Source organism: Ceratotherium simum, chromosome 20, assembly GCF_057802395.1.
Source record: "Ceratotherium simum simum isolate JZ-2026a chromosome 20, ASM5780239v1, whole genome shotgun sequence".
Classification (NCBI taxonomy): domain Eukaryota; kingdom Metazoa; phylum Chordata; class Mammalia; order Perissodactyla; family Rhinocerotidae; genus Ceratotherium; species Ceratotherium simum.
This window is the reverse complement of record NC_141919.1, coordinates 6,345,829-6,372,341: the sequence shown is the minus strand read 5'-3', so window position 1 is coordinate 6,372,341 and position 26,513 is coordinate 6,345,829. Positions and strand designations below refer to the sequence as shown.

The window sequence follows — 26,513 nt, the reverse complement described above, 5'->3', positions numbered from 1 at the left end:
GGTTGTTTTATCCTCATCTAATTTTCAACATTTACCATGATTTATCAGAGATGGTCATGACCAGAAATCCCCCATCCCCACTACCCACCCAACACAATTTTCAGAAAGTTATGGGAGCTCTAGGATAATCAACACGGTAAATTCAAACTGCTGATGTCCTGGAAACCAATATCTGGGACAGTCTTCTAATTAAAGGTATGAATTACCAAATACCTGCTCCAGTCCATACAAAAATAGTTATTCATCTTCTCAATGTCAGTCAATAAGCAATTGATTTCTCAAAACCCATCCATTTTAAATTCCAACAAACTTGTTCTTACCTTGTAGTATCCTGAAGGTGTTCCAAGTCCTTATCCTCATTAGGTAGGAAAGGCCAGTTATGATCTGTATATTTTGGATCAGGAAAATGAAGCTCAGAGAAGTGACTTACCCAAAGTTAGTTAGCTAGAGTGGAACAAAGCTAACTTACAATTCCAGCTTCTGATTCCTAGTCCAAGACTGTCTGGTACTCTATCATAGCACCAAAGTATTTGTCAATATTCTAAATTCCTGTTGAAATTCCTAAGTCTCTAAGGAGCTTTGTGTTTATGTATCAGAAGATAGCTCTGGAGTTGGTCAGAATTAGGATTGAAATCTCGAATCACATAAACACCATCAAGAATATTTACCACCACAGAAACCTGAGCTCAGTTTCATCCTTCATTTTACTTTATGAATCTCTGACCCTGGGGGCTGAGAGCTTCTCCTGGGTGGTCAGAGGCACTCAGATTTCACTGATGTTAATGGGATGGAAACAACTATCAGGATATTGGGAGTTTTTCAGCCTAGAAAACCAAATGGCCAAGCGTCTATTTCTAGCTACTTTATATTATTCAGTGTGAGATTGCTGTAATGGACCACACACATTCCCTGCAATTAAGAAATCTGATGAATCCACCCTAAAGTAGATGGAGATGCCCTATTAAATGTTGCCCTTCACCACTGCTATTTTTTAACACTATATCCACAATTGAGGATAATGCATCATCAGCCTTTCCTAAACTAGACCATGAAAAACTATGTCTTTACTACACTTATATTCCTTCAATATCTTTTAGAACAATGGTTCTAATTCTCAATACACATTCACACATAGTAAGAACAAAAGTTTCATGAAATGAAATACCTATCATCACTCTGTGTGATACACTCTGAGATGTCCTCTTCTTTCTTTTAATGATGGTTATCATGCCCTGTGTGACTTCACAGCCCACCAATGGGTCCAACCCACAGCTGTAAAATACTGTTCCAGAAAAGCTGTGTACACTCCCATTGCATTTATCCTGTAATTCAACAAATGCCTGTCAAGCAGCCTTAGTGTCCCAGCTGCTGGTGCTGCAGGGCTCACAGACATCTACTCTCCAGGAAGTTACAGTCAGTCAGGGCCTCATAGCAAAACACAGTCAGAGAAGACAGGAGGAATAAAGTGCAGAGGACGCCTCTCCCTGAGGAGATGCAAGAGGGCTTCATAGAAGTGAAGGACTGAGCTGGGCCCTGAAACCTGAAGGGTGCTGAGACTGGGCATGTGGGCATGACTGTTGGAAGGAAGGGAACTGGAGGCCTTAACCAAGGGCAGAGGCGGTCCCAGCTAGGGCCAGGGGCCTGTGAGATCCTGGAGATTGGGAATCTTCTATACGGGATGAGAAGTGGTTGTTTTAGAAATGCTGTCCTGTGGCCTGGAGGTGGAAATGTCTAAATGTGTGAGTAATTCCTTCCACCCGGCCTCAAGCAGGAGAAGGAGAGGCCTCTGTTAGATGTGTCATTGAGGAAAGAGGCACCTGGGAAGCCAGGTTTCAGAGCAGGTGTGGAGGGGACCAGGAGCATCCCAGGAGAAGCAGAGGACAATCATGGGTACGGCCCTGTGGCCTCTCCACACTCCCTCTCTGGTGCACACCCTCCTCCCCGGAAGGTAGTGCTCACACACTACCTACTACCCCATATCAAAACTCTGGAAAGAAACAAAGACATGCCAACATTTCCAGAACATCCTGAGAAAGCTATATTACAACCCACTGGTTAATGGCTCTCAAATCTATGAAATCCTACTTTACATTTCAACCCCCTGTTGAAGTCTGTCACCTCCCACTAAAAAGTATGGTGAGTGACGACAGGGAACCACCAACTTACTCGAACTTTGTGGAACCAGAAGGGATGAGAGTTCATTGGATTTTTATTTTTTTAAAAATCAGCATTTAGTGACAGTGGCTTAAAAGCTAATGGAGGCCCTCGTAGTCCAATGAGAAACACTCTCGTCCAATGATTTATTTTCAGCTGTTGGTTAGTTACCCATCTCCCCTGCCTCATTTCCAGGAGCATGTTTTCTGCATCTCTGTAACCCCTCAAGGGCTGGCACATTCAGCATTCAGCAAATCACATCCATTCAGCAAAGGTGGTTCCAAGCCATGGCTGATTTTAGTCTAAAATGAAATGTTTCCCATTTCTGTTTTGTAGGACATAAAATTCATGAATTTGTTCGTTTGCTTGCTTGATTTACAAAGCCTCATCCAGCCTTAGCATGCCAGTTTATTTGATGTTTTTGGTGTTGACTTCTGCCTGCCTGTTTGCTTCTGTTATTACAGGTGTCTGCAAAGGAAGTATGGTATGGTTTGTGATTTTTGTCAGAAACACAAAACCACATTTCAGTACCTCATCTGGGGCATATTATTAGCAGGTAAATAACAAAAGGGGATGGGATCGAAGTGTCTTTTTTTGAGACTCTCCCAAATATTAGTTTTATGTGGAAGAAAATGTCTTTCCCCTGCCTAGACCTCACTGAATCATCCGGAGAGGGAGAGAAGTCAATCAGGAATCCCCTGAGTGGGGGTCTCAGCATGGGACGCCTATGTAGATGGGTTCCCATTCCAGTTTATGTACCAGTAGCTAACTCTGTACGTTACCTACTCTTGTGGTCTTTGTTATTATGGTGTGCATTTGAGGGTTGCTTAATGCAAATTCAGGTAACTGGAAAACATGGTGATAATCACAAGGTAGAAACCTAATTGCAGGGAGAAATATAAGCAATTAACACTTTATGCAAATACAACACGAGGAGGAGCCTAGGGTCATGTAGCCCACTCCTCTGGCCTAAAGGCAGGACCATACTGCTTTCACAGAGGAGCAGGTCTCCAGTTGCGCACCATCCCAAAGCAAAGGGCTCTGCAGCCCATTTTAAAGAGCACTCCTGTCTATAAACTGTGAACACTCCACCCAAGTCCACAGACATTAATCCAAGACCCCTGCACCCCGGGGTCAGTGGGTTTGCTGGTGCTCACACAGCAGGAACAGGGAACAGCTATGAACTTGCTGTGTGCCAGGCCAAAGAGTGATTTAGGCTTTCTGGGCCATTCGAGAAAACCACATAACTCTGCCGTTATGGCACGAAAGCGAGCAGAGAGTGTGGCTATGTTCCCGTGAAACTTTATTTGTAGAACACAAATACAAATATACAAGTACAGCTGTACTTGCCACCTACAAAAGCAAGTGGCGGGCCGGATTTCACCTGCAGACCATGTTTGCTGACCTTTAACAGGAAACCTTGTTCTTATCCTAGAATCTCCTCTTCCAAAACAGCCATCTTGGTAATTGCCCCCACCCCTTTCCCTTTCCTGTAGACATTCTGTGGAACTTAGAGATTGTTGGTGGCCAATTTTCCTACTCAAGCTTAGGCCAAATCTGAGCTGCAAACCAAGATAATCAGTACCTTTTATCAGCGGTTGCTTCAACGCCTGGCCTTTCTCTGACGGAAGCTCACCTGCTGAGTCTGAATGCCAGAGAAAGGTGGTTCATACTAAGTGAAAGGCCCAACAATCAAGCATCAGAATTCGAGAACTCAGAATGTTCTATAAGATAAAAAGACCTGACACCCTGTCCTCCTAGCATTCATGGTGAAACTGTTAGGGGCTTGCTTTGAAAAAAAGACAAAAACACGCAAAATATAGTACTTATAATCAGAGGAGGCAATAGCCCTATCAAGAGCACCCTTGCGTTCAATGGTTCCTTGACTGAACCTCCCCTTGGCTGAGCCAGATTGGTGCTGGAGGCTGGTCTCCAGCTGGTGCTGATGTTCCCCGTCTGCATTTGCTTCCTGGCAGGTTACCTGGCTATGGTGATCGCTGCCTGTGTGCTCAACTTTCACAGAGCCCTTCCTCTCTTCGTGATCACTGTGGCTGCCATCTTCTTTGTGGTCTGGGATCACTTCACGGCCAAATATGAGCATCGAATGGAAGAGTTCCTGTCTCCAGGCAGAAGGCTTCTGGACAGCCATTGGTTCTGGCTGAAGTGGTAAATGCAGTTGGTTCTCTTACTGCCGTTGAGAGGGATCTTAGTCTTTTCGAATACTCTTCCAAAAATGTGTTCTGAAATTACTTCCTCATTTACGGGATATTGAAGCTAGAAACAACCTAGAGAATAATCTGTTAAAATGCCTTCATTTTACAAACAGGAAATCAAAGCCTTGGTAAGGTAATGACTCACTCGAGATGTGTTCAAATGTCCATACAAACTGCATTAATTTCAAGTGCCACTAAATGATAAAATGTTGTCCAAAGAATGGGATGGTTCTGACTTGGGGAGGTGGCTTTCTGCTCTGGGCACGAGCTGGCCTCCTTGGGAGGAGGGGTCGGCGAATTATTAAAGCCAACCGTCTCCTATAGGAGCCCAAGTCCTGCAGGGACCACTCAGGGCTTTTCTTTTTTTTTTTGAAGATTTATTTATTTATTTTCCCCCTAAAGCCCCAGTAGATAGTTGTGTGTCATAGCTGCACATCCTTCTAGTTGCTGTATGTGGGACGCGGCCTCAGCATGGCCGCAGAAGCGGCGCATCAGTGCGCGCCCTGGATCCGAACCCGGGCCGCCAGCAGTGGAACGCGTGCACTTAACCGCTAAGCCACGGGGCCGGCCCTCACTCAGGGCTTTTCTCACAGCCTCTCTGAGGGGCCTCCTCTCCCTCCAGGGGGCCCTACTGGGTCGGACCCAGGAGCCATTCTCCCCAGGATGGTCCACCTGGGATCTGCCAGGAAACGTCACACATCCTTGGCCTAATAAAGCAGGGTTGTGCAGTCCCAACACACCACCCTTTCTGGCTCTGCCTCCAAGCCTTGAGTCAGCCTTGTCAGGCCCACAGATTGCCCAGGGAGTCAGAACCCACTCTAAAGGCCGACTTAGCTCTCTGAGGCTCAGATGAGATCCCCCAGCTGCAGAAAATGCATTTCAAGTTCTCCCTTAAAGGGAAGAAGATAACACCTCACCCATCTTCCAAAATGGAGGTGAGGACTTCCTGTAGATCTCTCAAAGAAATCACCAGACTTCCCTCTCCAAACATCCTTTCTTCTCTCTGATCCCTTTATATATCCTTGAAGGGCCCAAGAGTTGTGGGATGAGGGGGACACATTGTTTCATTTACTGGCTATTTGCCTTTATAGCCACAAAAAAAGAGGGTCTGTTGCAAGTTCTAGAAGCATAACTTCCTGCTGCCCGGGTGTGTCACTAGATATTTTTTATTTGTTTGTTGAAGCCTGATTAAGATTTTCAAGTTAGCACTTGGATGCTACAAACGACACCACAAATACAACAAATGACGCCAATGCCTCCTGTCTGGTTCTCGTAGGGTGATTTGGAGCTCGCTGGTCCTGGGAGTTATTCTCTGGCTGACCTTTGACACCGCCAAACTGGGCCAACGGCAGCTGGTGTCGTTCGGTGGGCTCCTGATGTACGTCATCCTGCTGTTTCTATTTTCCAAGCACCCAACCAAGGTGAGTATGAATTGATCTTTTTTGGTTTTTTTCCCTCTTTTTTCTCATGTGTGAATTGCTCAAGATAATCAGTGTGAGAGAATTTAACTATTATTCAATATTTTTCTTACCTTGCTATGATATTTTAAGTGGCCTGGTGCTCTTCTTCCTGAACTTTCATAGAACTGTTCCTGTCTCATTGTTCATTCTCAGGAATTTTCCAGTTACACAATCAGTGAGATGGTCTCTCCTGTCAAGTCCAGCTTCCACTCGTGTCCCCTACTTCTCCCCATCAAATACACATTCCAAGAGAACTCATCCATTTTGATCCAGATTTCCCCAGAGCAGTAAATAATCTAATATTCTACCATTGCATTCTGCAGTTTATCAAATTTCTATTTGCAAATCAGGCTTTTTTTTTTTTTTTTGTGAGGAAGATCAGCCCTGTGCTAACATCAATGCCAATCCTCCTTTTTTTGCTGAGGAAGACTGACCCTGAGCCAACATCCATGCTCATCTTCCTCCACTTTATATGGGATGCTGCTACAGCATGGCCTGACAAGCGGTGTGCACCCAGGATTGGAACCTGGGCCGCCAGCAGCGGAGAGCGCGCACTTAACCGCTACGCCACGGGGCCGGCCCCAGTTCAGGCTATTTTACTCCAAAAAATTTGTCCTTAAACAGTTTTGTTCACACTGAATTCCATTCTCCTCCTTGTTCTCTCAGTCAGTAACCCATTACATGGGCAAGAATTCTGAGACATCGATTGTCCACATATGACTCATAATGGCAAATCCTGGAAGACGTTACTGGCTGAAAGGTTGACCCCTCAAACAACAGCATTAGTCAGAGACCAAAGTCACCTCATATGATCCAAATTCTTTGCCCTGTAAACATCTCCACTGTTTTCTGTGCCCCCAACCCCATAGTTCTTGGCAGGCCGCTCTTCTCTGCACTAAAAATGAGAGCAGATGACGGTCCGTTACTCTGCACTCCCTGGGTCTGCATTAGAGGTAACTGGCTCCTTTTTACAGTGAAATGAGAGACCCTCCACAGGGTGGAATTTCTTTCACTTAATTCACTTACATATTGTCAGAGCAATAAACCTAGGACACACGGAGAAGTCATGTTCTGCCTCTCCATCGTCCAGACAGGGGAAATAGTTATATGTATCACATATTTACAGCATGACTAGCAAGGCTAGATCCTTCCTCCCTAATGGCCCTGCTGAGACTACTATTGGGGTCTAAGTTGTGTTATCATGACATAATGGTTACGTACTCCCCTGAGACTGAAGGCTTCACACTCAGGTTTAGAAAGAGGGAATACAACCCTGAGATTTTGGGTATGGTTCGATCAAGAGACTCTCTGCTCATGACTGCTTTGGCCTCCCAAAGAAGGCGGGTTACAGGCAGGCCACATGGGAGAAGCTTCCAAGGAAATAGTGATCTTCTGGGCATTTATGCTGAGTTCAGCATTCATTTTCTAACAAGATATATCTCTCTTCATCTTTCTGCATAGGTTAACTGGAGGCCCGTCTTTTGGGGAATTGGGTTACAGTTTCTTCTTGGGCTCATAATACTAAGGACTGACCCTGGACTTAGGGCTTTTCAGTGGTTGGGCAAACAAGTTCAGGTAAGTGGGGTTCAAAGAACGTCTTACTTTTATGGTGCTTTTAACATTTGAATATAATTCTCAAGACAAGTCAGAAATAGGTTTATTTCTCTGCGTGAGTTGACCCAAATTTTAATTTCATAGCATGAGTTAGAAAGTAATTTTATGTAGAAATATTAATCTGTCTAGTTTAGTAATATTATTGTTGCCCCTCACCCATACCATCTAGTACATCACTCCCCAATCCTGATTGCCCCCTTCATCCTGCTCAAGGGGTGTGGCACTTCTAAATGGTTCCGCAAACAGAGAAACAGGCTTTCTCTGCATCTCGTGGTAACCGGTGCCACCCATGTGCCATCGATGGCTTCTGGAGCAAATTACCACACTCAGCTTATCCTTTAGCACCCTAGAGTCATTGACTGTCAGAAACGCCAGGAAATCTGTGTGCAGTTACAGCTCAAAAATACACTTCCCTGCCATCCACCGGGGGGAGAAAAGCTGAGAAAATTAACTCCCCAAGGCTATGCACCCAGTTTGCTGGGTCCTCAGCCCCTGCCGAGCCTGGTGGGACCTGGGGACTGTCAGCGCGGCCTCAGTGGTTGTGACGACCTGCTGTTGCCCTTTCTCTCACTCAGACCTTCCTGGAGTACACGGATGCTGGGGCTGCCTTCGTCTTTGGGGAGAAATACACAGACCACTTCTTTGCATTTAAGGTAAAGCCAAACCCCTTTTCTTCGGAGCCACTTCCTGTTCAGGAACTGCTCAGTCTCTGTAGATGCTCAGATAGAAGCTGACTACCGGAACCCAGGCGTGTACTGCTGGGCTCGCCACAGGCGCACAGCACATCACTGTCCTTTCTCACATGCAGTTTTATCTCAAGTCAGCGGAGTGCAAACATTTTACTGTGTTACTGTAGCATTAAGGGAAACATCTAGAGGAGTCAGATATATTCGAATACTTTTGGAGGCTTGTAGCATTGTGTGAGATACTTATGAAAAATCATACGGGGCAACAGTATCTCAGATTTCAGGGAAAAGAACAATAGTTACCTGGCAATGAATAGGCATATGACCACTAATGGCTTCCAGACCCAGGATCACTGACAACTCTGTGCTCAGGAAACCTTCAGTCCCAGGCCAACCAGGACAACTGGTCACCCACATCAACATCTGTTCTTCCAGAACCATCCTCATGCTAAACCATTCCCATCTTTCCTTCAGCACAGCCTTTGCCTAGGCAGGCCTGGAGGCTGGGCATTCTCCTAACCAAAGAGGGATGTTATTTTACAGGGGAAAGGCAACCTGGCCCCATGCCTGGGCCTCATCGATTCCCTCCCAGGGCTCCCATATGCTCCAGAAAGCTCACTCTCCTCTGGGAAGTCCCTACAGATACCTGTCTATGAGTCAGAAAGATGCATTTGGCTTTTTCTTCAGCTTTCCTTTTTATGATGTATTACTGTTCCTACACTTCTAAATTGTTTTATTACTTAGAGACTCCAAATTTTCCTCCAAATTATCCCAGTTTCAGTTAGGCCAACTGTTAGGCTGAATTTTTTTTTTTTTTTTTTTTTTTTTGGTGAGGAAGACTCACACTGAGCTAACATTTGTTGCCAGTCCTCCTCTTTTCTTGCTTGAGAAAGATTAGCCCTGAGCTAACATCTGTGCCAACCTTCCTCTATTTTTTACATGACTAGCTGCCATAGCATGGCTGACAAGTGGTGTAGGTCCACGCCTGGGATCTGAACCTGCGAATTCATGCCACCAAAGCGGAGCGTGCCAAACTTAACCACTATGTCATGGGGCTGGCCCCTGAATCTTTTTTAAACTGATGATTTGATGCTTTTGTGCTGAGATAACTAAGACATCTCTGAAAAGTCAGGTGTTTATAAATTGAGATGGAAATATGCTCATATCACGAATTGAATCCAGAATTGGAAAAAATAAAGTCACAAAGAGGGCATAACTTGCTGCTCAGACTGCACCTGTGTCTTCAGACCTCCCCCTCCCCCACAACCCAGGGCAATAGCCTCCATCCCTTCTGCCAAAACAGAATCCCCGTGGGAACATTTTTGAAATTAGCCTTTAACTCCCTGAAGCTTTCAGGAAGGCTCTGCCCGCCCATTAAAGCCAATAAAGGCACATAAATGAGTGAGCTCTGAATAATGGCACAAAATGTTTTTTAATATATATTATTCATAGATTTTTCTAAATTGGATCCTGTACAAATCATCCTTGGTCATTCTGTGCCTCTGGTGGCAGCTTGTCCCTGGCCATTTCTCTGGGGAACAGAGGGGAAGGGGTGTGCGGGGCAGGGGTGGGGAGGGGCCCAGACCGCAGCTCTGTGTGGTCTCTGCAGGGTGGAAACTGCTCCCTGTGGACACACGGGCTGGAGTGAAGGCACCAAAGAGCATCAGGAAACTAGGATCCAGGAAAAGACAACCTCTGTCAACAGAGAAGTAAACTAGCTTCCAAAGTTTAATCTCTTCTTAGTGATTCAAAAGTCTATAAGTAAAATAACGGTCATTCTAAAACCTGAGAGTGAAGGCTTACTCTGTGGGAGGCAGTGCGTGTAAGGACCGACCACGCTCTATCTGATCTGTGGAGCCGCTGGAATAAGGATCTGAGGTTGCTCGCACTGAATCCTGACCCAGGTCACTGTGCTAATAAGTGGTGAAGCTCTTGTCTGTTTAACATCAGAACAGCAAGAACATCTGCCAGTGGCCTTCAGTTTGTTGAGCCTAATTATTACAAATTCCCCCAAAACTTTATTCCTTCTCGGAGACACTAAAGGCGGAAAAGCTCATTATAGCAGAGGGAAAAAAATGTCAAGTTTCCTATGAAACATATTCAAGCTTATCCAGAGCAAATTAGAACAAGAGACTGCAGAGGGGGAAGCTGCCTGATGAAAGTGTGGTGAAGCTCCAGAGGAGCTTCCAGTGTTGTTATGACGTTTCAGAGGGAAAAGGAGGTGGAAAGGAGGAGACATGTGAAACCTGCCAATACTCCTGAGGCCGACGTCAGCCCATAATTGCTTTCATCGTCCCCTCCAGGTCCTGCCAATCGTGGTTTTCTTCAGCGCCGTCATGTCCATGCTCTACTACCTTGGATTCATGCAGTGGCTCATTAGAAAGGTACAGGACTGGGCTGGGTTGGGTGACAGGTGTAGAGATGATTATTTCGGGGACAAAGTCATAAATACCTTTTATTCAGGGTTTTCTGAGGTGCCTTTCTCTTTGTACCAAGATCCACCCTACCCCCAAGTTATTAGATTCAAACCCAAAAATCCTACATGTGTCCCTAGAGGGAATTTTATCTCAGGGACTTCTAAACAGGCTTTGACTTGCAACCCACTGGATGTCCTCATGAAACCTTAGTGATTACTTCTTTAGCCAAAGAATTCCCTCCAACAGGTCTGACACCTGCCAGGGAAAGCAGGACTGTTCCTTCACCTTGGCAACCCACCCGGTGCCTTCCACAGAGTCACTGCTTATCCTCAGGAGGTTACAAAAGGGGGCACTCTGGTCTAGAGCTGCTAGGGATTCAAAGCAAGAAGGGGAAGCTGCTTTTCACTCCTGAGGGAGTTTTATAAGCACACAAATTTTTTTTTAAATGTGCGTCTCATTCCTGCTGCCCCAGCAACTGTCAGTGCTACACTCATAGGTTAGATCAGAAGACTATGAAATTTGTGACCTAGTTTGAATGCACACGAGAGCAAGGCAGAGCACACAGGGTTTGGGCACAGCCCCAGCCCTCCTTTGAGCCCTGTAAATAAATAAAATGGAGAGAGAGAGAACCAGAAAACCATCAGAATTCAGAATTTCAGCAAGAGCAGCAGGGCCCGTAATTTTCTGATTGTTGATTTAAAATTCAGAATTACTGTGCTCACGTCTAAGGAGAAAGAAGGCGACATCCTGAGGTGGGCACCACAGTCTCTGGGTGGAAGGGCCACCGTGGAAGTGGGACCATAAACCATGTTCGTTTGACTGTTAAGTAGGAAAGGCCAAACGTCAACTACATCCCACTACTTATTAGCTGAGGGATTTTGACAAAACAACTCAACTGTTCTGTGCCTCAGTTTCCTCCTCTATCAAATGGGCATAATTACAGGACTGGCCTCAAAGGGGTATTGTGAGGATTAAATGCATTACTCAGATCAAGGGCTCAAAACACTGCCTGGAATGCAGCAAAGCCTGCCGTGACTATTAGCAATCATTATAACTTGTTACTTGTAAACAAGTGTACATTTCAATAGAAACTCACTTGTATAATGTTGAAAGTGTATACAGTGACTCAGACTTACCTCTCAAATAGGAGGATTTGATTGGCCGGCTCTGTGGACTAGGTAAGATATACTCACAGTTAGCACCATTGCTGGCCTGTCAACAATTGTTCAAGGCCTCAGCACTTTTCTTCGAAGACTTTTATCCCTACTTTGAAGTTTGTGTATACAAGTAGCTCTTCACTGACTTTGTCCCTTGTCCCTTTTAGGTCGGATGGGTCATGCTGGTTACTATGGGATCATCTCCTATTGAATCTGTAGTTGCTGCTGGCAACATATTCCTTGGATTTGTAAGTTGTAATATCAAAAAACAAAACAAAACAAAACACCTGCTGAAATGGACACTCTTTCCAGAAAGTGGAATAAAAAAAATGATGATTTTATTTCTTTTAGTGTAGAGGGAAGAGTGTCAAAATAAGGACCCCTCAATCTTGACAAAGTCCAGATTCCAGAGAGAGAGAAAAAGAGAGTGAGAGAGAGAGATCCCTTCCAAGAGTCTCAGTGCACTGATGTGGCATTTGGGTTCTTGAAATTTTATGGAGAGGAAGAAAGATTGAATCATTTTCTCAAAGCATTGGACTTCTCATATATATAAATCTTTTCTGAATTTATTGAATTGCTGAGGTCTCTGGCCCACCCTTCAGAGGCTAGCGGCTCATTCACTCAGATGGAGTTCAGCACTTGTCTTGAGCCTGCCAACATGTAACAGGCAGCCTCACATTCTGTAGTTTAATGCTGTGGCAGTGAAAGAGACCAGGAAAGGCTTCCCACCAACAGCCATGCAGCTGTATAAATACTTGAGTTCGTTCTTAACTTGTCTGAACTGGTCAACGGTCTGTCTTTGCTGCACCTGAAGAACAACGCTGATGAGCAAAAGCATTTTCACTCCCTGATCTATCACATGGTTAAATGGTCTTTTGCCTGACATCCATTTAAGCAAAGAAATATGATGCAAAAGCGGTGTCTCTCAGAATAGCAGCATTCCTAAGATGTAGATAAGAAAGAAATAGTAATAATCATCCTCATCACTCTGGATGTGCAGCTTCAGGCAGAATGGAATCACATACCAAGGAAAGCATGTGTGAATGCTTGCTAGCATGGCTGCCCAAGGAAATTGGATTTGAAGCAAAAATAGTCACCTAGAAGAACACATGGCCCCAAATCCCAGGCTTACAACTGCTCCAGGCAGGGTGAGCCTTCTTATTGGTCAGCCCAGCTTGCTAACTTGAAGCATAGTCTTTACAGCAGGGCCCCTGCTTCCTTCTCTAGGAGTTGAAACTATCATAATTGTAGTGATAAAATCTCTCAGGACTAAGTAACGCACCATCTTGATTGATTACTCCTACCTGTGGGGTAAGAGGACTCGTGTACTGAATGTCTATTCATACATAAATTGAAGCCCAATACATTCACTCTTACAGAACATTTAGAAATAATGAGGGGAAAACTGTAAAATTGCACACATGCTTAATTTGATACTTAATATGCTAAAAGTACAGCTATTATTTATGAAGAGCCCCACGCTGCAGGCCGCCTGTCCTCCTTGATGGGACCCAAGCATTTACAACTACACTGTGATTTCTTTCCACCCAAGGGGAAGAAGTAGTCTCTGATTTTCAACTAGGAAAAGGCCTCTGGGCACCTGTCCTTGTTATTATTTTATGCTTTTGTCTCTATTTCCCTGTGGTGTCAGCAAAGAGGTTAAAGGTCTGTCGAGATGAAGCTGGAAGATGAGAAGACACAGAGTCTTGGGAACCACCAGATCTCAAGGCCAGGCCGCTGGGCAGAGTTACTTGGCCAATGGTGTTCCAACCTTAGAAAAGTGTCCCCAGCCATCAGAGTCCAGTCCTAGGCTAAGTGGAGGTCTTATGTGAATTGGCCTTGCAAACTCTGCAAACTTTACATGTGATTCTATGTGCACACTGACCTAGAGTTCAAATGACCCAGACATCTAGGGTGTAGGTTTTCAAACTGGAGCATGCATCAGAACCACCTGGAAGGCTTGTTCAAACAGGATTGCTGACCCCACCCCCAGAGTTTCTGATTCAGTAAGTCTGAGAATTTGCATGTCTAAGGAGTTCCCAGGTGATGCTGATAGAGCTGGTCTGATGTCCACACTTAGAAGTACTGCTTTAGACGATGAAATTTTGAGTGGATTGGCATGCTCTTCTAAGATAAAAGGGAATGCTTAATCTGGTCACTCTTTGTTTCCAGACGGAGTCTGCACTGCTGGTCCAACCGTATTTGTCACATGTCACCGGGTCCGAACTTCATGCGATCATGACCTCTGGGTTCTCTACCATCGCTGGAAGTGTCTTAGGCGCGTACATTTCTTTTGGGGTAAGAATGTTTGGGGATCAATTTATGGAAAATACAACCTCTTCTTTCTTTGTTATTGTCATTTCTTCTTTTTCTTTTACCATTGTTGCTGGATAAGGAGGCCAAAAGACTGTCCTTTTTACTGTATCATGGGCCACAGTTCCTTTGGCATTTGGATGGAGTGTCCCAAAGAAGCTTTGGGGCTTCACTTTTATATCCCCGCCACCTAAATGTGAATCACATCCAACCATAGCAGAATGAAATATATTATGAGGTTACTTTTCCTGAAATTATGTAAAATATGTAAAAAAAAAATCCTATTACACCAGTAAAGGCAGTCTAAACCAGAGGTCTGCAAAGTATGGCCCATGGGCCCATTCTAGATCGTTCCTCTTCTCTTGTAACTGAAGTTATACTGGAAACCAGCTACTCCTTTTCATTTCTCTCTGGCAGCTTTCATGCTACACAGTTGTGTAGTTGTGTAGTTGTGGCCCAAGAAGCTAAAAATATTTACTCTCTGGCCCTTTACAGAAAAAGTTTTCTGACCGTGGCCTAGAGCAGTGGTCCTCAAACCTTACTGCACATTAGAATCACCTGGGAGCTTTTAAAAGCCCAAATTCCCAGGCCCAAACCCCAGAGTAACTAAACTGGAATCTCTTGGGATGAGATCCAGGCATCAATATTTTTTTAATACTCCTCAGATTCCCTGTGCAGCCCGTTTGAGAGCTGGTGGTCTATAGCATAGGGATGGAGAGCCTTGTGCTAACTGGTGCATGTGCCCCCAGCACAGAGCTGACAAGCCACACATAGATGCAACCCCCATGGGAGAAATGGAATAGCACAGCAGCTGTGTGACCCAGGGGACTGGGCGTTCTCACAGGATAGGCGAGTTTCACTCCAGGTCTTCATCTGGGCTCAGAAGCCCATGAGCAGGAAGAGGGAAGAGGAAAAGGGCAAAGGAGGCCTCAGGAATAGCAGTGTGACTGGATCCCGGATGATCCACTCTGCCACCACCTTGGGAATGCTGCCTGCGAAAATGTGCTGGGGGGATGGGAGTGGGGAGGGTGCTGATTCCGGAATTCTGAAAAGATAGGGAAGAGAATCTAGAAATAAGGGTGTGGGGAGGGAAGGGGAAAGAGTTTCAGTAGGCCTGCAGTGAAGAAATGGAAATGGCTTACAGATTACAGGGACTCTGGATAAAAGAGTATTATGTAAAGGCATAGACATCCAGATGAGCAAAAGGAAGACAGAGAGGACTGTGTCCATGCCTGCACCCCAGACATCCCCTATCTACACTGGTGATGAATGAAATATGGGCTCTAGGGACTATTTGAACATTCAAAAGGATAACAGAGAGGTGGAGGAATCTTCTTTGAAGGTTCCGACAGCACAGGATTGATTCTCTTCTAAAATGATTAGACTTGAGTTTTGTGCGTCTCCCAGAGGATGTGGTGAGTTCACAGAGATTCCTCCCACCTCCCTCTGAGTCTCACTGTGATGCCAACTTGGCTCATTGAGCTCTTCCAAGCCTCCAAAGAAACATTGTTTTCTGGCGTAGACGCAATTCCTGCCCTTCTCTTCCCTTGTAAGGCTTTTGGGCTGTTCATTCTGAACACAACAGAAAAGCTAAAACTAAGTTGGCCTTCTTTCTCCTAAAATCACAGATTTCATCCACCCACTTGTTAACTGCTTCAGTTATGTCAGCGCCCGCATCGCTGGCTGTGGCTAAACTCTCTTGGCCTGAGACAGAAACACCTGAAATAACCATCAAGAATGCCATGAAAATGGAAATTGGGTAAGTGAGATACATTCACCTAGTTAATAACTATACAAGCTGGGGTGGGGAGTCCAAATTCAAAGTACAGCAAAAAATTGACAAAGAGAGTACAGTGGATTATGGTATTAAAGTGAATTTAATTTCCCAGTAACTGTTAGACTTCTCCCCAAAAAATCTTATTCAACCTCTTTTTTCATTGAAGTATAGCTGACATACAGTATTAGTTTCAGGTGTACAACATAGTGATTCGATATTTATATACATTATGAAATGATGACCATGGAAAGTCTAGTAACCATCTGTCACCATACAAAGTTATTACCACATTATTGGCTATATTCTTTATGCTGTACATTACATCCCCATGACTTATTTATTTTATAACTGGAAGATTGTACCTCTTAATCCTCTTCACCTATTTCACCCACCTCCTTCTTTCTAGTGACTACCAGTTTGTTCTCTATATCTATGAGTTTGTTTCTGTTTTGTTATGTTTATTCATTTGTTTTTCAGATTCCACATATAAGTGAAATCATACAGTATTTGTCTTTCTCTGTCTGACTTAGTTCACTTGGCATAATACCCTCTGGGTCCATCCATGTTGTCGTAAATGACAAGATGTCCTTCTTTTTTATGGCTAATATTCCATTTTATGGCTAATATACATATACCACATCTTCTTTATCCATTCATCTATTGATGGGCGCTTAGGTTGCTTCTGTATCTTGGCTGTTGTAACTAATGCTGTAATGAACATAGGAGTGCATATATCTTTTTGAATTAGTGTTTTCATGTTCTTTGAATAAACAACCAGAAGTAGAATTGCTGTATTGTATGGTAGTTCATTTTTAATTTTTGGGGAATCTCCATACAGTTTTCCATAGTGGCTGCACCAATCTACATTCCCACCAACAGTGTATGAGTGTTCCCTTTTCTGCACATTCTTGCCAACACGTATTTCTTGTCTTTTTGAGAATATCCATTCTGACAGACGTGAGGTGATAACTCATTGTAGTCTTGATTTGTATTTCCCTGATGATTAGTGATGTCGAGTATCTTTTCACGTGTCTGTTCACCATCTGTATGTCTTCTTTGGAAAAATGTCTGTTCAGTTCCTCTGCCAATTTTTAAATTGGATTTTTTGTTTATATCCTATTGAGTTGTATGAGTTCTTTATATATTTTGGATATTAACCCTTTATTGGATATATCATTTGTGAATATCTTCTCCCATTCAGTAGGTCGCATTTTCATTTTATTGATGGCTTCCTTTGCTGTGCAGAAGCTTTTTAGTGTGATGTAATTCCATTTGTTTAGTTTTGCTTTTTCTGCCTTTGCCTAAGGAGACAGATCTGTGAAAATATTGCTAAGACCAATGTCTAAGAGCTGAATGCCTATGTTTTCTTCTAGGAGTTTTATGACTTTAGGTCTTACGTTTAAGTCTTTAATCCATTTTGAATTTATTTTTGTGTATGGTGTAAGAAAGTGGCCTTGTTTCATTATTTTGCATGTAGCTGTCAAGTTTTTCCAAGACCACTTATTGAAGAGATTATCTTTTCCCCCATTGTATATTCTTGCCTCCTTTGTCATAGATTAATTGAACATGTAAGCATGGGTTTATTTTGGGCTGTCTATTCTGTTCCACTGATCAATGTGTCTATTTTTGTGCCAATACCATGCTGTTTTGATTACTATAGCTTTGTAGTATTGTTTGAAATCAGGGAGTGTGATACCTCCAGCTTTGTTCTTCTTTTTCAAGATTGCTTTGGCTGAAAACCTTTCCAAATACCTGAATGTCATTACATTTCCTTGACTTCAGTGTAGATATTTTGTTTTAAATATAGTGTAGTGTTCATTGAGCTTTGATTTAAGACTGTTGCAAAACCACAAGATGATCATTTCTGGAAGTGTCATATATAATAGGGAAAGAAGATGTGATCTAAGTATCCTTAACCTCTCTTCAGTTTGTTTTCTTTAGCCCTGTGCAAAACAAAGAAAAAGAGTGGAAAAGACTAAGGGATTCAGGATGTTCAAAAGTATTTCATTAAATAACAGAATCCATCAACAAACATGTTTCTGAGATTCATCCCTTGTTTGTATGGCGGTAAAGTCATAGCCATGAATGAAAAAGCAAGTTGTCAAAGAATATATACATGGAATATGTAAGATTCCACTTATAAAGTTAGCAAATGTGTAAACCTACCAAACATATTATTTAGGGACGCAGACATATAGGGAAATTGAAAAGAAAGTGAATGATGAGCAACTTCTAGGGAGCCAGGTGCCACTGAGATTAGAGAGAAGAGGATGAGATTAAGGAAGGGCACTGGGGGGAGGGACTCAAAGGTGGGGGTGACATTGCATTTCTTAGGTGATGGATATTCAGGTCTTCCTTGAATTGTTAGTTCTTATACCATGAATAATTTATGAATATTCTCTGGTAGCTGATTTTAATAAAATATAATTTTTCAATCAAAAATATTTTTATATTTTCCCAATTTTTTAATTATAAATACCCCCAATTAAAAGAGTAGTATAACAGTTAGACACCCATATGCCCATCACCTGCAGTCAGTAATTATAAACCCTGTCATGATTTCATAGAATTCAGGTGAGTATTTTGACCAAGGCATGGACATCTCCACCTGAGTGAGCTCTGTTTACGCCATTCCTACTCCTGTGATGTCCATCCACTGACAACTCCTTGGTAATTCTGCCATTGCTATTTTTTGATAAAGTGATTCAAGGAATCTCCTAGAAGCCGCATCACAGGGAGCATCCTCTTCCATCTCCCTGGTAGCACACATCGCTGTGAATCTGATTGCCTTCCTGGGCCTGTTGTCTTTTGTGGATGCAGCCCTGTCCTGGTTTGGAAACATGTTTGACTACCCACAACTGAGTTTTGAGGTATAATTCTATTATGTTTCTCCTCCATTTTGTTTCTGCCTATATTTGTTTAAAAATAAAATGGGTTTGTGAATTGCCTTCCCTAACTTCCTCTAGTGCACCCTTACACAATGCACGAGACCATCATGTATCCCCCATCTTCCCACCCTCTGTCTCCGTCTCCTTTTACCCTCCTTCCCCCAACATACAATCATTCTCTCCACCCTGAGAATCCAGGTTACTTCAAATGACCCAGTTCCAACCTTGACTCCTAGTGGATAAAGATGGACAAGGCATGTGAAGGGATTTCTGTGCCTACAGGAGACACAGCGGGGGTGGGAACAATCTTGTCATGAGGGTGAGGGAGAAGAATGGGAGCAAATCACTACTCTAATAAAGTGTCTATTTTTGGTTTTTGTAGATAATATGCTCCTATATCTTCATGCCTTTTTCCTTCATGATGGGAGTGGACTGGCAAGACAGCTTCATGGTTGCCAAACTCATAGGTTATAAGATATTCTTCAATGACTTTGTGGCCTATGAGCGCCTCTCAAAATTGGTGTATTTAAGGAAAGAGGCTGGACCCAAATTTGTGAATGGTGTGCAGCAGTATATGTCGGTGAGTAAATATTTTGATTTTTCAGTGCACTTCTTTATCACATACATACACTCATCAAATAGTTACTGGCACCCCTGAGTGTCAGGCCAGGCACTTGGGATATGTCAAAGAATAAAACAGACACCAAATCCCAGAGCTCATGGAACTCATAATGAACATAGCACCTCATAATTTTCAGTTATGCTGAATTAATCATTGTGTCTGTGTGTGTGTGTGTGTGTGTGTGTGTGTGTGTGTGTGTGGAGAAGCACAGCTAATCCTTACCACTATGACCATTTACTGTTGAGCACTGTGGATCCAAACCCAGAGTCATATGAGGTGGAATCAATCCATCAACAAACATTTATCGAATGCTTTCTGTGTGCAATGTACCTAGGTACAGAGGCCACAGCATTGAACAAGTGACGAGGCCTCTGCCCTCATGGGACTCATAGTCTAATGATCATGAAGGGCTCTTACTTTCAGCTTAAGGAATTCCAGGAACTCTGAGAAACTGCCTAAATGCAACATAGTGCCTGGACATGCTAAAGCAGTGGTGAGACACAATCGCTGCTCTCCAGGTACATGAGGGAAGAGACGAAGCTCAGAATCTCTGGTCTGAACCTTTGAGATGAGCACCCTATAACTATGTCAGGACTTCAGGTCAATAGCCTTCAAGGAGATGCTCATGTCTGCTTGGCCTTGAAGGGGATAAGGGAACTCAGGTGAGGCTATTACTTAGGCCATATTTGCAGCTGAGTTGCCACTTTTTATTTTCCTAAAGAATAGAAAGAATTGTCACACATGGAAACTCTTAGGGAAATGGTGAACATTTCTGTCCGCCACCATTACCCATTGAAACAATCCATTTGGAATTAATGTCTTAGGCATATATTGGGCTTTAAAGGAAAGTGGAGGGGAAGCATCCTGCCCAAGCTTCTAATTGAGACTGCCCACCTCTGAACAGCCCACCACTCTCCCAGCTTCCCAAGACCAAACATGCAAATTTACTCCCACGTATTACACGGAATAACAGCATACTCCAGGAGAGTGCTGATTTGTGTGCTATCATGAGGGGCATTTGGCCCACACCTCTGATATGAACAGTGGCTCTCTAGGTCTCCTGTTTCTCCAATGTTCATTCTTCAGCTGACCACGCAGGGGGCTTGGCCAAACATCCTCATTGTCTGGATGCCGCCACAAACCAGCTTCCCTTACAAAAGTAAACAATAGGCTAAATTAAGTGAGATGTTTTTCATCCCCAACTGCCAGTTGCCAGGAGAAAATAGTTTTGTTAATGAGCAAAGCAAGCTCACAGTTCTGGCAGTGCTGAGCAGGTTTGTGAGCAGGTTATCAAGAGGATAGAGACAGGACAGTGGAGTTGATTCGGGTTGGGGGCGAGCCCAACCAGGGGCAGGAGCTCAGAGGACGTTTAGGAATATGAGCTCAATAGCTTCTGTTATTGCTGAGTCTCGATGGGAAAAGCATTTTGTTTTTCCCAATTTCTCGTTTCTAATCAATGAAATAGGGATGCAATTTCTGTTTACCAACCAAGAAGTGGTGGGGATGTCCCAATAATCTGCTGGAAAAGGTACCACATGACTGAAGCATAAGATCTGGGTCCATGAGGCAAAAATCCAGTGTTATCCATTGAATTATGCCGACTGCTGACCTCCATCTAAGGTAAGAGGTCAGAAGGTCTATGTTGCACTTTATTACTCCAGTTTCTCGTTCTTAAAGATAATACTTTGCATGTTTGTTTCTTTGTTTACACGTAATACATTTCATGGTACAGAATTCAAAAGGTACAAAAAGGAGTAGAGGGAAAAATGAGTCATCCTCTCTACTTCTCTGCCACTCAGCTCCTCTCCCTGTACCATATTACGCTCACTGTTCTTAGCCTTGCTCCTTGCACTTGATAAGATATCTTGAATGCCTTTCTGTACCAGCGCCTGTGACGTAGTATCCTGTGGTATGAGCACACCATAATTTATTTTAACCAGTCCCTTGTTGATGAACACTCTTACCAATTTTTTGCTATTGGAAGTAGTGCTACAATGCCTGTCCTTGTACATATGGCATCTTTGTTCATGTGCGAGGAGAGCTGTAGGATGTGTTATTAATTTCCTAGTACAGTTCTTTCCATCACGTAATCTTGCACATTTATGGGCAAAGACAAAGGGGAATCATCCCAGCCTCCTTTTCGTCTTATTATAAAACCCTGCGTGGCCACATCTGCGTGCCCTCCTCCACAGATCCCCAGAAAGGAGAAAGAGGAGTCTCTAGTGCTTTATGCCATCTCCCCACCATGGTCTCTTAATAAGCTTGCCTGTTTTTGAAGCCATTAGAACTAAATGAAAAGCACCAGACAGAGCAGGGGATGAGGATGAGCTTTTCCAGAAACAGTGGAGTGCTCAAATACATGAAATATTTCTTCCCTGCCTGCTATATGCATGCTGAATGAAAACATCAACAAAGGAGCTCTCAGAAACCATGAAAAGAGGAGGGGCCTCATCAACAAAAACTTACCAGGACTACTTGAGTCTTGAGTGTGAGCTTTAAAAAATCCAGTTAGTGGGGCTGGCCCTGTGGCTTAGTGGTTGAGTGTGTGCGCTCCGCTGCTGGTGGCCCGGGTTCGGATCCGGGCACGCACCGGCATACCGCTTGTCTGGCCATGCTGAGGGGGCGTCCCACATACAGCAACTAGAAGGATGTGCAACTATGATGTACAACTATCTACTGGGGCTTTGGGGACAAAAAGGGGAAAAAAAAAAAGGAGGAAGATTGGCAATAGATGTTAGCTCGGGGCTGGTCTTCCTCAGCAAAAAGAGGAGGATTGGCATGGATGTTAGCTCAGGGCTGATCTTCCTCACACAAAAAAAAATTCCAGTTAGTGAAAGAAAAATAAGGCACCACCAGTTTTGAATTTAGCATAGGCCTGGTTTGTTCTTTGAACCAAATCATCAATTTTTTAGGCTTTGGGGGGAAAAGAATTACTGCCTCAATTGTGTGGATGCCTTTGCCAGATTGGCTGTGCCTCTGGTGAACAGTGAAGTGCACTGGATCTTCCAGGCCCCCTGTAGTCAGTCCCTCAACCTGAGAAAGAACTATCTGGCCTGAGCAGCACTTCTTGAATTCAGAATAGAGGTGAAGGACCACGCTCACACTTCAACGAGTTCACCTTCTGTCTTATCAGGGCCCTGTGAGAGCACAGTCCATTCTCCCACTTCCAAGCAGGCACCTAACATTCCTATGGGAGGGTCAGAGCTGAGGAACAAAAAAAGGCAAGCACACACCACAGCCAGACTGAAAGGGCTCCTGTGATATCTGTGAGCTTCCTTTTTACTAGTGTAATTCCTTTTACATTATATCATTTTTACTGAAGTATAATTTATATGCAGAAAAAGCCCATTTTTGGTGTACATGTGAGTTTTGACAAACATATCACCTGTGTAGCCACGACCATAATCAAGATATAGAACGTTTCCATCACACCCAGAAATTCTTCCTCATGGCCAGTTGTAGTCAACAACCCCCCACCCCCACCCTGACCCAGTCCCAGGCAGCCAATGATCTTTCTTTCATGATAGATTACTGTTGCTTCTTCAAGAATTTCATATAAATGGACTCACTTAGCATTCAGGTTGTTGCATGTATTAGTTATTTTCCTTTTTATTGTCAAGTAGTATTCTATTTTATGGATATCCACAATTTGTTTATCCATTTGCCTGTTGAAGGACATTTGGGTTGTTTCCAACTTGGGACTATTAGGAATAAAGCTGCTATAAATATTCATGTACAGTCCTCTTGTGGGCATATGTGTTTATTTCTCCTGGGAAAATCCCTAGGAGTGGGATTGCTGGCTGCTACAGGCAGTGGATGTTAACTTCATAAGAAACTGTCAAGTATGTTTGTGTTTTACCAACAGGCTGTGTCAGTTTACATTCTCACTGACAATGTACAAGAGTTCTAGTTGCTCCACATCCTCACCCACACTTAGTGTTGTCCATGTTTTTAGCCATTTTACTGGGTGTGTAGTGGTATCTCATTGTGTTAACTTGTGTTGCCCTGGTAACTAACACTGTCGAACATCTTCTCATGTGCTATTGGTCATTTGCATGTCTTTTGTGAAATCTCTTTATTCATTTATTAGGCACCTGTCTTATTATTATTGAGTTATAACAGTTCTTTATACATTCTGAATAAGTCCTTTGTCAAATAAATGTGAATATTTTCTGGGACCATTTTGTGTCTTCAGCAGCTGGTCCTGTGCCTGGCACATTATAGCAGGTGGCCAGGTCACATTGAATATTAACAGTTGTCATTGAGCAGAAAGTAGCATTTGTAGAGGCCAAGACTACCAATTCCAAGTCCTTTGTAGAGAGTCTCTGACTCCATGCAGCCCCTTTCTCTCCATCAAAATTCAAAGGGAGATGGAAAAAAGAGTCTAGGAAGCAACAGGTGTTTGACGCCATGCACTGTACACCTATTTGTCAGTATTGATCCCGTAGTCAGAATAGGAAGCACGGTTAGGGTGTCAGATTTACTAAGCTGGGTCACACCATGTATGCATCTGTGTGTTTATGCTTATTTACAGATTCGTTCTGAGACAATTGCCACTTACGCTCTCTGTGACTTTGCCAATATCGGTTCCCTAGGAATAGCAATCGGCGGAATCAGTAAGTGAAAAGAATATTCTTCAACAACAGATGTGGTGTAAACATGCTTCAGATCGCCATGTTGCTCTGTGACATTATTCATATCAGGAAAAGAAGGCCCTGTAAGAGTTGTAAATCCTTTGAGGTCTATTTGTTATCCCTGTTCTGCAATATAGTTTTCCTGTGTAGACCCAAGCTAACATCAGGAAGGATTTGCCCAAATGTACTGGTGCTTCTCCAGCCAGGGATGACACATAGGTTCCACTTTGCATGCCAGTTCCAGTAGATGTATAACGGCCACCTGGAGAAGGATTCTGAGGTCCAGTGGAAGTGGGAAAATGCTGTGATTAGTTGGTGATGTCTGCCATGGGCACAGAAGTGGATGGTGACAGAAGAGTGGCAGATGTTTGGGATCCTCCCTTGTGATGCATTTGCCTTGCCCAGCCCTCAACATGCTGTGCGAGCCCTTTGGATGAAACTTAGGACTTGTTTCTTCTGTAGAGAATGGAAGTCTCTGGGCCTTTGGTTGTGGACAAACTTCTTTTCCTCCCACACCAGAGAACTTCTCTGGATGTGGAACTCGTCACTAAGCTCTTGAATCTTGAATTTCCCAGCTAAGTTTAAAAAAAAGAAAAGTCGGCTGACCTGAGACTCCAGCCCCAGAACAATTCTCAGAGGCTGGGAATTTGGAATTCTAATCAATAAGCCTCTACATTAACCTCTCATACTTGCTTCCATGTTTCCCAGCATCCATGGCTCCTTCCAGGAAGCGTGACATCGCCTCAGGGGCAGTGAGAGCTCTGATTGCAGGGACCATCGCCAGCTTCATGACAGCCTGCATCGCAGGTACTGCTTCCGGTCTGTGTGTCCTGTCTCCCTGTGCCCGCAGCTTTCAGGGGGGCAGTGCCTCCCACCCACATATGCAGCATGTGCTGTGCAGAGAGCTGAGAGGTAGTGTGCTGTTAAGCATATTGTGGAGTGAAATGTGTGGAGCGTTGTGGAGAAGCTAAGAACAGAAGGAGAGTTCAGTGACTTCGTTAATCAATAAAATCAGTGGTGCTGTTTCACTTCTAGGCATACTCTCCAGCACTCCTGTAGACACCAACTGCCATCACATTCTAGAGAACGCCTTCCACTCTGCCTTACCTAAAAACACAACTGATGTAGTGTCTTGTTGTCAGAGTCTATTGAACAGGTATTGTATTCTTGATTATAATTTCTTTATATCCATTATTAATTAAAAATTAGACCTAAAGACCCCTTCCACTTATTTTTATAACTTCATAACTCTTACTTTATTTAAATATAAGAACTTATGTGGCACTTTTAACCACCTTTCATTTGGACTTTTCTCAGCTAAGACTAGGAACCATAACTATCTAGTGTTGCTCAAGCATTTCATATGTCCCCACTGTGAATTAGGCACTTGGTGTGCATTAGCTCACTTACACCTTGCAAACGCTGTGTAAGTTAGGCACTATTGGTTTTTAAGCATTATATAAAATCAGGGCTTGGGGAGGCTGTGTCACTGACCCAAGCAAAATGAGCGCAAGCACAATCAAGATTGAAAGACCCTAGAAAGTTTGGGTCTTTCTGCCCAAAGAGTCCATGCCCTTAACTAATATTCTAGTACCAGTTACTAGATGCTGCCTCCCTTTCAAGGGGATCAAGAGATGCAGGCAACATGGTGATGGTGAGGGGCTATGCTGGATGAGGGGCTGCCAGTGACCCATGCCAGCCACCCCCACCCTGTACAGTTTTATTTGCAAAATGGATATCCCCACCCCATCTGCCCTCCTTAATGTGTTTTACAAGGATTAATTCTATCCTTTCTTTGTTTATTCTGGAGGAAATAGGGGGAGTCCTTGAGGCCAAACAGGATTTGAGAGTCAAAACCAATTCTTTGGTGTCTCTATCCTTAATCCCCTCTAACCTGAATGTGAAGAGGGAATCAGCTCCGTGTCCTATGCTATTTTTAATGTGTTATCTTCTGCTCGTCTACCTTTTCCGTCTTCTAAGTCTCAGCTAACTGATTCATTCCACTTTCTACCAGCACTGTTGCCAAGGGTCCCGGAGAGGTCATCCCAGGAGGAAACCACAGCCTCTATTCTTTGAAGAACTGCTGTGAATTGTTGATTTCATCAACACTGAACTGCAGTTGGATCCCTAATCCATTTTGAGTTCAGCCACTTCTTCAACAGAACTCTAAGTACAGGTGCTGAACTTTCTGCTTTGGGGAGGGAAAAAAAGGCTATTCTCCACAGATACTTCCACCATGGAATCAGCTTTAACTGGAAAGAAGAAAATCAGGAATGAACCCTTCAGATCTAGAGCATCTTCCTCCTCTCCTCACCCCCCTCCCCACTGAGAACTACTATTGTGTCCCAAAGTGAGGTGTTGTCTCCAGTCCCAAAAATGTTTTCTGACCTTAGAATTTCAGGACATTTAACCAGAATACAGGTATAAATGATGGCTCACCACAACTGGGCTGTGACTCAGCTGTACCCACTTAGTGTGAGTCTCTAAGTAGTCCAGAGTGACTCGTTTTAAAAACGTCTCAGGTGAGGTCTCTCTGCATTCACCCTGGCTGACCTGAAATAGCCTAAATTTGAATCTC

The 26,513-nt window shown here is 43.6% G+C and overlaps 1 protein-coding gene across 1 annotated transcript in view; it reads left to right on the top strand.

Annotated features, from left to right (window-relative positions):
• The window catches only part of LOC101400485 (solute carrier family 28 member 3-like), a 59,518-nt gene extending 33,442 nt beyond the window's left edge, over positions 1 to 26,076 (top strand). Inside the window, exons 4-18 of the mRNA XM_004440827.3 lie at positions 2,619 to 2,710; positions 4,131 to 4,320; positions 5,644 to 5,788; positions 7,289 to 7,402; positions 8,017 to 8,094; positions 10,431 to 10,511; positions 11,869 to 11,949; positions 13,874 to 13,999; positions 15,643 to 15,773; positions 18,493 to 18,661; positions 19,062 to 19,259; positions 23,836 to 23,917; positions 24,644 to 24,742; positions 24,971 to 25,091; positions 25,950 to 26,076. Of these exons, the coding sequence (XP_004440884.2) occupies positions 2,619 to 2,710; positions 4,131 to 4,320; positions 5,644 to 5,788; positions 7,289 to 7,402; positions 8,017 to 8,094; positions 10,431 to 10,511; positions 11,869 to 11,949; positions 13,874 to 13,999; positions 15,643 to 15,773; positions 18,493 to 18,661; positions 19,062 to 19,259; positions 23,836 to 23,917; positions 24,644 to 24,742; positions 24,971 to 25,091; positions 25,950 to 26,076 (1,834 nt within the window). The remainder of the gene's footprint in view (positions 1 to 2,618; positions 2,711 to 4,130; positions 4,321 to 5,643; positions 5,789 to 7,288; positions 7,403 to 8,016; positions 8,095 to 10,430; positions 10,512 to 11,868; positions 11,950 to 13,873; positions 14,000 to 15,642; positions 15,774 to 18,492; positions 18,662 to 19,061; positions 19,260 to 23,835; positions 23,918 to 24,643; positions 24,743 to 24,970; positions 25,092 to 25,949) is intronic.
• The last annotated feature ends 437 nt before the right edge of the window (positions 26,077 to 26,513 follow it).